At 47.9% G+C, this 15,033-nt stretch overlaps 1 protein-coding gene across 1 annotated transcript in view; it reads left to right on the top strand.

The window, feature by feature from the left end:
* LOC119377029 (ribose-phosphate pyrophosphokinase 2) overlaps nt 1–14,368 on the top strand; it is a 30,524-nt gene extending 16,156 nt beyond the window's left edge. Inside the window, exons 5-7 of the mRNA XM_037646661.1 lie at nt 768–941; nt 10,493–10,652; nt 13,251–14,368. Coding sequence (XP_037502589.1) covers nt 768–941; nt 10,493–10,652; nt 13,251–13,343 — 427 coding nt within the window. The 3' untranslated portion in view covers nt 13,344–14,368. The remainder of the gene's footprint in view (nt 1–767; nt 942–10,492; nt 10,653–13,250) is intronic.
* The last annotated feature ends 665 nt before the right edge of the window (nt 14,369–15,033 follow it).

The raw sequence follows: 15,033 nt of genomic DNA, 5'->3' as shown, positions 1-15,033 counted from the left end.
CGCGCTGCTACTCAGCGCGGCCGCACATATGCGCAGTGATGTTTTCGATGACTTGGCTTGGCTCGTGCATCGAGAGAGTAACGACGCTGGGACAAGGCACCCTTGATACAGGCGCGGGCAACCTTGGACGCATGCGCACACAACGTGGTACAAATACAGGGAAGGTGTATAATGCCACATTGTCTCATTGTAACAGCTTATTTTCAAAAATAGTTGAAAAGCTATAAATAAAAGTGGTTAAGTATAGTTACAGGAACTTCTGCGAAAGCAGAACGACAGCATTCACAAATTGCCGAAAAGGGCTGGCTGCATCGCTATCAATTCTCAGCGTTGCTGGAGGAAAGCTGCATCCGTGTTTAGAGCCTTTCAGATCGAAAAATACTGCTTGTAAAATAACTACATGCTTTTGGGATTAACTACTGCAGCTACAAACACTGCGAAGGGTGAGCTTTCTGTCGCATCGTAAAAAAATGTGTCGAGAAAAATCAGTTGTCGGTCCCTTTAATGTGCATGCGTTTGTGTCGGATCCAGAAGAAATGTCCAGTAAAGCGATATTTCGAGTAAAGCAATTTCATTATATCGAGGGAATACTGTATGTGTAATGCACCATATTTTGGAGGTGAGCGCATTAATGTATCTGAAAGGCCGTGGAAATGAATGGTTACATACTGGACTTGGGAGGTAAAGGCCATGTTGGTAAGGAAGGGCTGAGCACAACCATGTCCGTTTCCACAATCCCCGTTAACGGTACGCTTCTTTTCCACCAGGGTCACAGCCATAGCGGATCGTCTCAATGTCGAGTTTGCTCTGATCCACAAAGAGCGCAAAAAGGCCAATGAGGTGGCCAGCATGGTGCTGGTGGGAGATGTCAAGGACCGAGTTGCCATACTAGTCGATGACATGGCCGACACCTGCGGCACCATTGTGCATGCAGCTGACAAGTAGGTGCCTCTTCCTTCTCGCAAATTTTGTCAACAAATGGCTGGAAGTGAGAAGCTTAAGATACATGGACAAGCGTAGAAGCACATAAAAAGCAATGCACGTTGTTTTCTGTATCGTTTTCTATGTGCCTTCAACTTTGTTCTTGCTCTTAGTGCTGTTGGCCTTCATGTTGGTTCAATACTAATCAGAGGCTTGCAAGGACTGTGAAACACATTGATACCTTTGCCAGGGCACCCAGAGCCCAGCATATCAAAAGAGCAAGGAAGTGGGGAAAAAATTCACTCCTCCCTTTAACACTAAATGTTGCGGCACCCTTCAACACACTTCAGCAATTCTTTGATGGTATATTTGTGAATGATGCGAGCCTCCTTGAGGAGTGCCTCATAGACTGGAGTTTCTTCGATTTTATGCACTCGGGAGTTTTTGCTGTTGTACATAACTTCCTTTCTCTCGCTGTTAATGCTCTTGTGTTCCTTTCTGCGAAAAAACGCAAAAGTGAAATTAATTCTACTGTGAGCACTGTTATCTTTATACAGTCGAACCCACGTATAACGATCTATCGGTTATAACGGCCATATTTGGGTGCACTTATGATTTTCCAATGCTAACCATTGAAGCTGCGTCCACATATAGCGAACATTTTTCAAAGCCTCCTACTTTTACAACGAACACGTCGTGGTAAAAATATGGCGCATACGAAGCGAAAAAAAGTTAAAACAGGCCTTGTAAAGCGTGAGAGGGGGGCGCGCTCGCGCGTGCCCCACTCCAGCTTCCTCGCGACTAAGATATTCCTGATCGGCGAGCACCGCACGCAGATTTCGGACGCTGCGAGCGAGGTCGCTCACTTTCCAACCTTTCCTTCAGTGGCAGAATGGAAAAAAAAAAAAGAGGCAGCATGAAGCCTTGTGGTCAGCTATCGCACGGTAACCTTTCCTGACGCCATTCTCTGCAGCTACGACCGCCTACGATGAACCAAACAATGCCTTGGAACGCAAGAAGGCATAAATGCAAGAAGTGATAGCCGCGATAACTTTCCATCACATAAAGGTTCACTGCGTCCGTAAACTCGTCGACGCCACATGTGCCGCAAAAGGTCGTCGCGTCTTTTCGGTAATGGCAGAGACCGGTCGATCGGTGATAATGACTTGCGCGCGATTGCGGCGATGCCTTCGCGGATAAGCATCAGAAAAGAGCGAAGGCGAGGTGGCGGCCGTCGATGAACGGGCAGTTATGACATAGCCGACAACCTTATATCACAGTCATCTGTAGATATCTGCTCGGCTGCACGTGTGGCGTACGCCGTATACTGTGCGTATTGACGGCGGTACGAGCACGCCATGCTGCCGTTCGCAAGTTCGCCGCCGCCGCGTCATGCGAGGCCACTTTAAAGTGCGCATCACTTTGTAGAAACATAAGTAGCTCGCTGTTGTTGAGCGGCGCGGGCGCCGAGAAACGACGCACTGACAGCGAGCGTATACTGTGTGTTTGACTAGGTGACAACTCAAGTGCGCCACGCATCGTCGTGCAGGGCCGCGAGAGCATCGCGGAGACGTAGAGTGTGCATTGCTTGCAAAATGCTTGTTTTCGCCGTGTTGAACGAACAGGCTACTCGCCGCACCCGTGCACGGTCCGGAGTGAAGCAGGCACGAAGAACGTACAAACGCGCGCATACGGCATACAACAAGCGGCCCGGCATGTGACTCCGCAAGCCGAGTAGGCGACGCGCAGCACGCAACTAACCAGGGATGATCGGCTTCACGTGGCAGTACCGCGCTTCGGTGAAACGGTGTCCATTCATTGCAAAGACGGGTGATTCACTTGTGAGCACGTAGCAGGCGTCGCTTCACGACGCGAAAAGGCTTAGCTTGTCACTGAAGGGGTTGGGTGCACTTTTATTAAAGTGCACAGAAAAAAAAAAAAGTCAGCAGTTTCACCGCAAATGCGAAGCAATGAATGCGATAGCAAGAAATTAATGCTATTCGAAGTGAGGCTCGCCAATGGATATTCTCAGTTTGAACAGCGCTCCTGTTGCAAAGGCGGCCGAAGCAGCGAAGGAAACTAGGGTGCTTCAAGTGTCGAGCTGTGACACTTGATAGTTTGCGCTCATCTTCTGTTTGTTCGTTTAGCGGCGTCCCTTCAGCTCGAGTGACTTTCTTACGCTCCGTAACATGAGCGCGGACATCACGGTGAAAGATTGAAACATTCCTTTTCCCCTCACCACGAGAAAACCGTGCGAGCAGACAGCGGAAGGGCAAGGTTCTCTCTGCGCAAATATAAGAAGCGAGCGAGCTCGCCGACGACTTTTAAATGCACCCGTCGCGCTCCTAGCGCCATCTCGCTGGTAATGAAGAAGCGCTTATTATCGCCTGCCGTCTCTGAGTCCGTCCAGCGGTAAAGGGTGTGTATATAACGCTCGCCGTTAGCTACGTGGAGGATCCGCTTTTCGTGGCGTAGTGGATAGCACCACTCGCTGCGGAGCAAGAGGTCCCTGGTTCGATTCCGCGCTTCGGAAGCATTTTTCTGAATTATTTTTCTTTGGGGCTTTTATATATATATACATACTTATACATATACGGTGCATGACGGCGGCGATGGCGATGGCAAAATCCAACCGAGACTGTCCGTATAATTGCTATCGCAATAAAAAGAAAGAAAACGGCTTGGCCGCTAAGCGCACATTTTTAAAGGAGAGTCCATATACAACGAACTACTGATATAGTGACATGATATAGCGAAAATAAACATCTTTTCATTTTAACTGCCGAACTCGCTGTTCCTCACTGTTGTCTGGTGGGAAGGCGAGTCGTGAAAGCGCAAGTGCACCTACGATGCTGTGGTTTTCAAGGCTTGACCACCTGGCAAACGTGTTTTCATGCGTCTGCTCTTGAGAAGGGTCGCTGCTTGCATGAAGCAGACCACATGCACGACATCACAAAATACGAAAGAGACAACGAGTGCAAATTGCATTGCAAGTGCACCTCGCAGACGAAGCTCAACACAAGCTATGATGTGGAGTTAGATATAAGTAGCACCTTTTCATTTCTATTTTTCGTGTACTTCGTTATTCTGTCTACACATTAACATTGTCTCCTAACATTTAAAAAGAATAGCGTACGTCTCTCATTCCTTTTTTGTCTTACTTTACGCAATGCTTCGCCGATAGCACATGTTGTTCCTCAGTTGTACTTTTTGCACGCTCCTGTTCTGTTTTCCTTTTCTTTTAGATGCCTCTCCGATCCTAATATTTTAACAGCTATTGTAATCTTCAGTCTTTGTGTATTTCACGTAGCTTGATGCAAGGAGGACAGTCTTTGGTGGCCTGTGCACGTGCCAGGCTAACGTCGACGGCGATTGCAAACATGCCCCAGCATTGGCGCATGTCATCGATGCTGAGCACACGGAGTTGTGTGCACAATGTTCGGAGCCGTTGCACCTGTAGAAGTGAAGACGAAAGAAGGGCAGCATCAAGCTCTCACAGATGAACGGCTCCTTCATTGATGTTAGAGAAGATACGCAAAATGAGAGTAGCAAAGAGAATGTATGTACAGTGTACGTGCAGTTGTTGGCGGACCGCACATATCCAGGCTTTTTGCCGTTCGAGCTGGTGAGGCCGCGATGGGAACCGATGGAACTCAATATTGTCACGTGGTCATGACGTCATCGAAGGCGGCAGTCAGCACGTCAGAGATGAAACTCTTTATTTGGCCGAACTTGTGGCCAGGAAACTGAAAGACAAACTACAGCAATGCACTGATAGCGGCGGACAGAGCGTCGACCGTCTATCAACTGACAAGCGGTGAAGCGCGTCGGCATTTAAACATGTGCCGTCGAATATTCCAGCGTTATCGCTGGCTGTCGTGCAAATTCCAGAATAAGCTCGAGTGTGCGCGTCTTGCGCGCAATCTTAACAAAATGATCTACAATGATCGCGAAGCTTCTTGAACAATGAGGCGTGGTTCGCGCTGAGCGTTGCTGACAGTCTTTGTGGCCGAAAACCGAATACAGCAAAAGTGATAAAGAAACGCATGTGGCAATGCCCCCCTCTAAAAAGCATCGTCCCGATGCTTAAAACAGAACACGGGGGGGGGGGGTCATGCAACAATAAATAACAAGAATAAAACAACAAAGTACAATAAGCACAAGCAAGAAAGTACAATAATAAAGCAAAATGACAGTCCTCAGATTCGCTAACGCGCGTAATATGGTTTGAGGCGCACGACATGGACGACTTCAGGTTGTGCGCGGCTCCGCTGAGAGTTTGTAATGCTGTCAGGGACAACCTCGTAGTCGAGTGCGTCGAGGCATCGAAGTACCCTGTACAGTCCGAAGTATCGTCGAAGAAGCTTCTCACTAAGTCCCCGTCGGCGTATTGGCGTCCATACCCATACACTGTCACCGGGTTGGTATTCCATGTGGCGTCGTCGAAGGTTGTAGCGGCGGCTGTCATTGGCGCGCCAAACGTCGGTCTTTTGGCGCGTAGCGCGGGCCAAAGCGCTGGGCGACAGGAGGACGGTAGGGCATCGGTGGTGGTGGCGGCGGCGGCGTCTGGCGGCCGAACTGCTGCGGCGGCGCGGCGTCTTGACGTGGGCGAGAAGGGGGGGGCATTGCGGCGGGCTGCAGCAGCGTAGCTTATGGCTTGCGGCTGAGGCAGTGGCGGTTCAAGGTTGCCCAGCGACTGCTGGATTTCTGATTGAACGACATCTGCGATCGAGTCCACTTGAGGCTGCGCCGAAGGTAAGAGCTTGCGAAGCTCCTCCCGCACGATCGCTCTGATCGTTTCACGCAGGTCGTCAAAGCCGAGGGCATGAACATATGAACATCTGGGCTGCCTTGAATCAATCAGCGATTATATTGGTGGTTGCGCATTTCCAGCGTCTTCTCAATTGTGGTCGCCTCTGAGACGAATTCTTGGACCGTCGAGGGTGGGTTCCGCATCAGCCCAGCGAAGAGTTCTTGCTTTACCCGTCGCACGAAAAATCAGACTTTCTTGTCCTCGGGCATGGCAGCGTCAGCGTGGCGAAACAGCCGGGTCATTTCCTCTGTAAAGATGGCCACGCTTTCATTTGGAAGTTGGAGCCGTGTCTCCAGCAAGGCTGCGGCCCTTTCCTTTCGGATGACGCTTGCGAACGTCTCCAGGAAAGCGGTGCGAAAGACGTCCCAGGTTCGAAGAGTGGACTCCCGATTCTCGAACCAGGTCCTTGCTGCGCCTTCAAGGTAAAAGTAGACGTGGTGCAGCTTGTCCTCGGAGTCCCAGTTGTTGAAGGTTGAGACCCTTTCGAACGTCTCGAGCCATGTTTCGGGGTCGTCGCTTGGTGATCCATGGAAGGTCGGCGGCTCTCTGGGCGGCTGCATCATGACAGCTGCAGGGGACGCTACGGCTGTCATCGTGCCCGTTGTATTCGTCACCGTGGCTCTTGGCTTCTCCTGTAGGAGACCGTATTCGGGTTGCAAGCCTTGTAGCCTGTGGCTAGCTCGCTGTTGCACGAGGTCTTCGACGTTTTCTTCACGCTGTGGGCTTGGTTCCCGGCTCTTCGTAGGTGTCCGGAACATCACGGAAGCAGCACCTCCACCAGATGTCACGTGGTCGTGACGTCGAAGCCGGCAGTCAGCACGTCAGAGATGAAACCCTTTATTTGGCCGAACTTGTGGCCGGGAAACTGAAAGACAAACTACAGCAATGCACTGATAACGGCGAACAGAGCGTCGACCGTCGATCAACTGACAAGCGGTGAAGCGCGTCGGCATTTAAACATGGTGCCGTCGAATATTCCAGCGTTATCGCTGGCTGTCGTGCAAATTCCAGAATAAGCTCGTGCGTGTGCGTCTTGCGCGCAATCTTAACAAAACGATCTACAATGATAGCGAAGCTTCTCGAACAATGAAGCGCGGTTCGCGCTGAGCGTTGCTGACAGTCTTTGTGGCCGAAAACCGAATACAGCAAAAGTGATAAAGAAACGCACGTGGCAATATACTTCCCAGCTTTATCTATATTTGCATAGCTGTCCCTGCAGCCTACAATGCAACATCTCTGCTCGGACTTGGTTCCCCGAGGCATTTCAGCAGTGCAGGACACAACCAACAATGAAGCGCAACCAACATCCAGCCCTATGCTCCCGCAGCAAGTGCTTGCGCCCTTTCTGGCACCTACATGCCATTAGTTTTGTGTAGCCACCGGCAGAGGCGCCACCAGTCCGAACTCTCCTCGCGCCCAGTGCCAATTGCAAGTATAGTTTGCCGTTTGGAATAGAAAAACTATAGTCTCCATGAACCGCCATGCGCTCTCTTCGTTATCTTCAGCTTCGTCCTCTTCTGCTTCGCTCCCAGAACATGTGTGCCAATTTGTCCACCGTGGGATGCAATAACAACGATGGGCGAAAGATGCTACGTTTAACACGTCAGCGATCTCATAATTCGCGGTGTGCCAGTGTATACTGTAAACTAGGCTTGTGCGAATATTCGAGCACTTCGAATATTCGAACGAATAATACAGTATTCGAATTCGCTTCGAGTCGAATTTAAATTATTGAAAATTTTGAAGTATTCGAAATGAACGAATAGGTGTATATTAGTCCGCTAATCCCCCTGTAAAGGTGGTTTCACTGCAGTGGAGGTGTGCTATACTGTGAATACACCTTTCCAGGCAAAATCCGCACTGTCCGCTTGTAACTTCCTGTAAAGGTAGTTTCACTGCGGTGGAGGGGTGCTATACAGTGAATACACCTTTCCAGGAAAAACCCGCATTGCCGCGAAGCCCCACTTTAAGGTTAAATGAACATATTTCCTCACATCTATTCATCATTTATTAAGTTTAAAAACTTGTTATACTGGCTTATATGCTCCAAGTATAGTAAAATTTAAAATGTAACATATTATCATTTGCATTCTACCGAAAGCCAAATCCTGCTACTATTAAAAGTTGCTTCCACTTCCTTTGACCAAAAAAGAATGACATTTGCACATGCCTTGTTACAATTTTAAAAAAATGTTGTGCAGGTTGGTTGGATCATGACAAATATGCTCATTTTTCTTCACAATATGTGATATACACTATTCGAATTCGATTCGAAATTATTCGACCAAAATCACTATTCGCTTCGAATTCGCTTCGAACCTAAAATTTACTATTCGCACAAGCCTACTGTAAACCATTTTGCACCCTTAAAGCGATTTCAAGCAAGCAAAACAACCGTTTGCTTAACCGGAATTTGCAAAAATGGGGGTGTAAGGGTGTTTTCCTTCCCCAAATAACCTTTTGGTTTGCATAAGGGGTAATGTTTTACCTAAAATACCCTTTAGGAGCTAAAGGTGTATGTGTTATCGAAACACCTGTGGCCCATACGGCAGCATGCCAGATGATAATTGGGACTAGCCGATTAAAAAGTTGGGAGATATTAGGAGAGTTTTTTTAGGCAAGATCTGTCTCTTTTAGGGCTATCTACAAGTACACTATAAATTTACGGCTATTTTGTGAATGTGTAACATTCAGTTATATGGAACAGCACTATCCCCACCAGCACTGAATGGCGGCTGAAGATACCATGGCTGTATATACAAGATGGTCGGTGTAAGGCTGTGTAGCGCGAGCGCTCCATCCATGTGGTATTTTGCAATATGCTATGCTGTGTGCATGGTTGGGTGCACACGTGCACCATCTAAGCTGATGTCATCTGTAATAGGATGTTCCCTGACTGGTAGCCTTTACTTTTCAGTTTTCCAGTGATAAGGGTGTTTAGACGATTGGCAACCCCCTCGTGATATGCGTGTTTTGATTCATGAAAATGCCTTTTTCCTAAGGTGTAAGGGTGTTAGTTCAGACACAGTAAAACCTTCTTAAGGGCGTAAACTGATTTACTGTGTAGTGGACCAGTGTGGTGAGTAGTGGGATTGGCACAACTTCTGCGCACATACGTACTATAGGAGTTTTATGGCAGAGTTGTTATGGTCGAGGTTTTCCCTGTGTCGTAGATAGAATGAACTGGTACGCGCTCTATCACCACCCAAGCAATCTATACAGATGGTTAACAAGAGAAGCTGGAATGTGCCCAGCACCCAGTCTTAGTGCAAGCTGCGCTAATTTTTTGTCATGAGGCACCCTATGTGGTCACTGTGTGTTGAAACATTACCGTAGAACAAGAACTCTATTTCAGAATTTTAATCATTCTGAAGATCAGTGTTCTCGACATCAGATCCCCTTCAGATATGAGCTATGTATGAGATATGGGAAAGGTGTTCTTTGAAATGGCAAAGTTAGGTGACATCTTGTTCAGACTCAGGCACTGTGCTTGATTGGGCTGGTTGGTGCGTAGTAGATGAGGAATAAAAGAGAGCTTCTTGTTCAGACTTTTACACCATGGGGTGCTCCAATTGAAAATCAGCTGTATGCCTGAATTGAAAGCAAGTAATAGTTCTCGTTATATGGCAATTTTTATGGGTACATTTTTGCTTTAAGCAAGAAAATCATTTTTGAAGTTTCGCATTGATGACAGTGGGGGACTTCAATGAGCAAGCTGCTATATGAAAATGAAATTGCGAAATTCAGAGGACTCCCATATGACCAAAAAATTTTGCCTCTCTGAAATATTATATCAGTTCACTGTTTCCAATACAACAAATCAGCATGATTTTTTTCTCGAGTACATTTGAGATGGTCGCCCAAATGGCTGGGACATTTGGTGTGGAATGACCCAATTGTGTTCGCAGCGGTTGTGGCAGAATGTAGTTTTACTTGGACTAGGTGCACTGGCCGAGCGTGTGCCTTTAGAATGCCGAGATTGTCAACCGCGATTGCTGGACTAGTGACGACGAGTGGTTTTGTTTTGAGCACAATGCCAGAAACATGGCAAGAGTTTTTGAAGAACGATTCTACCGCAGCCCACATGTGCATTAACTGGCAGCATCGTGGTATATAGAAGATCTGTTGCCGAACATCTCAATGGCAAAAAATTTATCGGGATCTGTATGTGGTAGTAGAAAGCGCGTCTCCGATGAAGACGTGGATCTTGCGATGCGGTCGCACTGCTCTGGAAGTTGCAAGCCAATTAGAAATTGTCGAGTTGCTACCGGAATTTTGTGGCAGTCCTAGGCAAGCGCCTTCTCCTTATGTGCTAGCACTCGCGAAAACTGCATTGAAAGGGAAGAGCAGAGGAAAAAATGCGGGAAGTTTGCACTAAGTCGCACAAAGCTTGGCACAGCGAAGCACGGGCCTGTCGCCGCTCGTACTTCCCATCTACTGACATGTCTAGCTTTGAGATGCGTGGCTTCCTCCTGTCACTGAGTCACTTTGCAAAACGAGCGGCGAAAGGCGTGCTAGTTGGTACATGTTCAAAAAAGAGATTAACAGCGCAAACACAGAATGAAGAAAACATGAGGACAGTGCCTGTCCGTGTGTTTTCTTTTCTTTGTCCTGTGTTTGCCCCGTTGATCCCTAACTTTGCAGGTTGGATCAGGTAGTTTTTGGCATGTGATAGTACCCTTAACAAAGGAATTTGATGGCTTGTGTTTCATAGCAAGGCGACATGCACAGCTTGCAATGCTTCATGTTGTTTTGCAGGTTGATGGAAGCAGGTGCCAGCAAGGTGTATGCCATTCTTACTCATGGCATTTTTTCGGGGCCTGCTATATCTAGGATCAATGATGCTTGCTTTGAAGCTGTGGTTGTTACGAACACCATACCACAGGATCAACACATGAAAGAGTGCCCCAAGATTCAGGTTGGTATTAATCCTGGTACTGAAGGAGACCTAAGCCACTGAGACAACACACTGTGCCTGAACACGAAGTCACACATTTTCTTAGTTTTTAGTGCCAAGGCGGATAAATTGCACGTACCGTAAAAACCCGCGTATAGCCCGGGGTTTTTTTCTAGATTTTAGGGTGCGAAATTTCGGCCCCGTACTATATGCGGGTCCCAAGAATTTTCGGCCCAAATTCAGTTTCGGTTTCGGCATAGCGCGGTGCTATCATCATCATCAGCTGTCTGCGCGCTTCTGCGCTAGGTAGTGTTAGCGGCGTTAGTCTTAACTGGTCAGTTGGTCAGTGGCCTTTGCTTCAACTTGGTGCCCATAACGACGGCCTCGATTTTGCTCCTGCGATTTTACGCCATGTCAGGACCGCGCAGGCAGTACTCTGCTGCTTTTAAAAGAAAAGTTATCGCTGCTGCCGAAACCATCGGCAACTGTGCCGCGGAGCGGCAGTTCGGAGTCAACGAGCGGAGCATTCGCGGTTGGCGGAAGCAGAAGGAAGCCCTCTTTGCATGCAGCGGCCAGCGAAAAAGTTTCCGCGGACCAAAAAATGGAGCATTTCCTGACGTGGAACGAGAACTCACAGACTTTGTGCGGGAGCAGCGAGCTGCACATCTCGCTGTCAACATCGAGCTGCTACAAGCGAAGGCAAGGGAGATCGCTCGAGACAAAGGCATTCAGCCGGAGGATTTCAAAGCGAGCAAGCATTGGGTGTCTCGCTTCATGCGCCGCGCTGGGTTCTCCCTACGTCGGCGTACGTCGATCTCCCAGAAGCTACCAGAGAGCTACGAAGAGCACCTCGTGGCTTTTCAAAGGTACATAATTGCGTTGCGAAAGGCAGTCCCCTTTCAGCTGGGCCAGATCGGCAACGCGGATCAGACGCCGGTCTACCTGGATATGCCCTCGGCGCTGACGGTGCATCAAAAAGGCTCCAGGCAAGTTATCGTGCGGTCGACTGGAAACGAAAAAACGCGGGTGACTGTAATGTTGTCCTGCACGGCTGACGGTCGCAAGCTGCCACCCTACGTGGTGTTCAAACGAAAGACGCTGCCGAAGGGGGAGAAGTTCCCGAAAAATGTCGTCGTCCGCTGCCAGGACAAGGGGTGGATGGACGAATCGTTAGTCCTTGACTGGATAAAGTCCGTGTGGTGTCGACGGCCCGGAGCACTGCTGGGGCTCCCTTCGATGCTTGTGCTCGACGCGTTTCGGTGTCACCTGGCCGACTCCGTAAAGCGACTGCTGCGCGACTCCCGCACCGAGCTCGTCGTCATCCCGGGAGGGATGACATCACAGCTGCAGCCGCTTGATGTGTGCCTTAATAGCCATTTAAGGACCATGTCAAGCGCCTGTACGTGGAGTGGATGAGGTCCGGAGAACCAGAAGTGACCCCTGCCGGACGGCTGAAACGGGCCTCGCCAGCGATGCTCTGCTCGTGGATAGTCGAGGCTTGGGCCTGCATTCCAGAGGCGCTCGTTTGCCGCGCCTTCAAAAAGTGCTCCATCTCCAACGCGCTTGATGGCACTGAGGATGATGTGCTGTGGGAGAACATTTCCGACAAGGGAGCTTCGGAAGAGAGTGCGTCCGACGACGACGATGAATGAAATGTCAATAAATGCATTTTTTCCATTTTCCTCGGACTATATTCGGGTGAAAACTTTTTTTTCTCACGTTTGCTATCCCCGAATTACACCCCGGACTATATGCGGGTCCGAGCTATATGCGGGTTTTTACGGTAATTGAGGAATGCCTCCGACCAGCTGAGATGCTCAACACCTAAAAATACTTTTGCAATGAGATGGAGCCATACACAACTTACAGGGCAAGTTAATAACTGAATGGCGAGGGGCAGTGAAAGAAATGCAAATGTGTAGTGGACTTAAGGAGCTTGCCTCAAAGACAAACGTTCAGCTGTGCCTTGCGAGTCAGCAGCTTAAGGTAAGGCACAGGCAGTCTGCGAGCACCTCTCTTATGAATGAAAAGTCCCACTTTACATAGGTATTGTAATGAAAGATTCATCTCCTGTGACCACCGTGGTGGTCCAGTGGTTACGGTGCTCGGCTGCTGACCCAAAAGACGAGAGTTCGATCTCGGCCACGGTGGTCGCATTCCTATGGAAGTGAAACGCTAAAGGCTCGGGTATTGTGTGATTTCAGTGTATGTTAAAGAACTTCACGTGGTTGAAATTATCCGGAGCCCTCCACTACTGCGTCCCACATAGCCAGAGTTGCTTGAGGAGGTTAAACCCGCAAACCAAACTGTATCTGCTGTTGAGGTTGGCGTTTTGCCTCTTGCTCCTCTACTTTTGGAAGCTTGCTTTTTTGAGCAAGCATGGCGCGGGTGCCTTTCTGCTTCTATCTCTGGTTTCAGTTGTGAGGTTGATCGAGTTTACAGCACAGCTAGTAGATTCCAACCGTGTGCACCGGTTCCTGTTCTCAGAGGTTATCGTTTATATATAAAGGCCACTTCAGTGCAGTTGATGGTGCTCAGAAGTGCTTGTGTGCCTTCTTTTCCTCTGTTTCCTGTGTTTGTCTCCTTGACTCCCAGCAATATCGGCTCTTGTCTTTGCAGTGTATCGACGTCTCCATGATCCTTGCTGAGGCGATTCGTCGAACACACAACGGAGAGTCCGTGTCGTACCTGTTCAGTCATGTGCCAATGTAGCTGGAAGGGCACCCACCACCGCTGGTTTTTTGCTCCTTCCCCTCCCTTTTAGTGATGGCTTTTTAAATGCCACATGATGACTGCAACCAGTGTGGTGAATTTCCTTCTGCATTGCTATCCTCGTTTTTTTTTGCGTGTTGCTGCAGATGGTGAAATTTTCTGTTCCAGTGGGAATTGGCTTGTTCAAGGCTACTTTGGAAGGGCTAATCCAAGCCAATGCCAAGTGTGATTTTTTTGTGCCTTTCTGGTTAGCCCACCTGTCATGTGCCCTTCTCTCTTGCTTTGTTTTGTCTGTAGAGGCAGCAGTGTGTTTATTTTAACAGGGTATGTCCTAACAAAAAGTGAGTGCCATGCACAGGAGTAAACCACGTGGAATTAATCTGACATTATTTTATCCACACTGAGGTACGTAGTAGCCCAAGCCATTCTTGCTGTCAAGCAACGGCTGCCGGAAAGGGTGAGGTATGCAAGCTAAATTGTGCGTTCTTGCTTCTACAGGAAGAGTTTTTATACTGCTCAGTGATCCCAGGCGTTTTGTTCTGTGAACTTTTAGTAGTACTTGTGCACAGCTTGCCTTAATAATTGACAAAGTACAGAGGTGGACTCGCTTGCAGAAATGTCACTTTGTTTTGTGTCCTTCACACTTGAGCGTAAATCAAATAGTATGTTCTTGTTGGCTGTGCACTGAGCAGCATGTGTTCCATAATGTACAATATCAGTGCAAGAGGCTGCTGCTGTAGAGCTGTTGCTTTCACTGTGTGCCATGCCTTTGCTTACTTTCCAGTTGACAGATATTTCAGCACTTTTCAGTGAAGCAATACTGAAGAACTACCGTGGCATTTCTTTATGCTCTGTTAACACCGAAGGACCTGCCAAGTGATGCAGAGACTGTTTGCTGCAGATTGCATTGTACATTCGTGATGCATTCCATTATAGTCTAGAAAAGAAGTGCATGCGCTAAGCATCCTACTTGGGCATTCTTTCATGTTGTCTTCTCTTTGGCATTAAACGAGAGTTTTAGCTACTCTGTGGAGTTCTGTATCACTCTGGGAGAGTCAGTTTCAGAGCACTTTTTATTCAACAATCAGCGTATCACACAAAACACTTTGAACAAATGGCAAATTTTGCACCTGGCCAATAATTCCCTGCACAGCAACTGTAGATTACCTGCACATGTGTAAGGGCAAGGTGCTGGCACTGATGCATTGCTGGGCCCACATTCTGCAGCTTCTCACATGTGGCCGTTTACACTGAACATGGCCTGTGTGGCATAGATTAAGGGTGCATCCAGATAAGAAAACGAAAGGTCCCAATCACCATTCCAGATTTTGATTAAATTTACTCTAGACACAGGTTTTAGACCCAGAACAATGATTTCAAAGTATGTCTTAAAAAGTTTGCCTAAAAAATAGATATCTTGGCCACAAAAAAACTTTTCTGCTAATTTTGCAATTTATGAACTTTGGACTCTCCTATAGAAAGGACTGCATTTCTTGGTCATAATATTTATTCCCAACAAATAACAGACCAAGTGAAATGCAATTTTAGGGGTATTTATTTTCCTTTACTGTGTAATAATTTCTGAGAAAACAAATCCTGAACATGTGAAATGGCCCTAAATACCTGCATTTCAGGATTTTATTACTGTAGGCAAGTTAAACTGAGGATAATTGAACTCTATGTTTTGGAC

The sequence above is a fragment of the Rhipicephalus sanguineus genome, unplaced genomic scaffold, assembly GCF_013339695.2.
Source record: "Rhipicephalus sanguineus isolate Rsan-2018 unplaced genomic scaffold, BIME_Rsan_1.4 Seq324, whole genome shotgun sequence".
Classification (NCBI taxonomy): Eukaryota; Metazoa; Arthropoda; class Arachnida; order Ixodida; family Ixodidae; genus Rhipicephalus; species Rhipicephalus sanguineus.
Note: the sequence above shows the minus strand (reverse complement) of the source record. Positions and strands in the feature narration are given on the sequence as shown.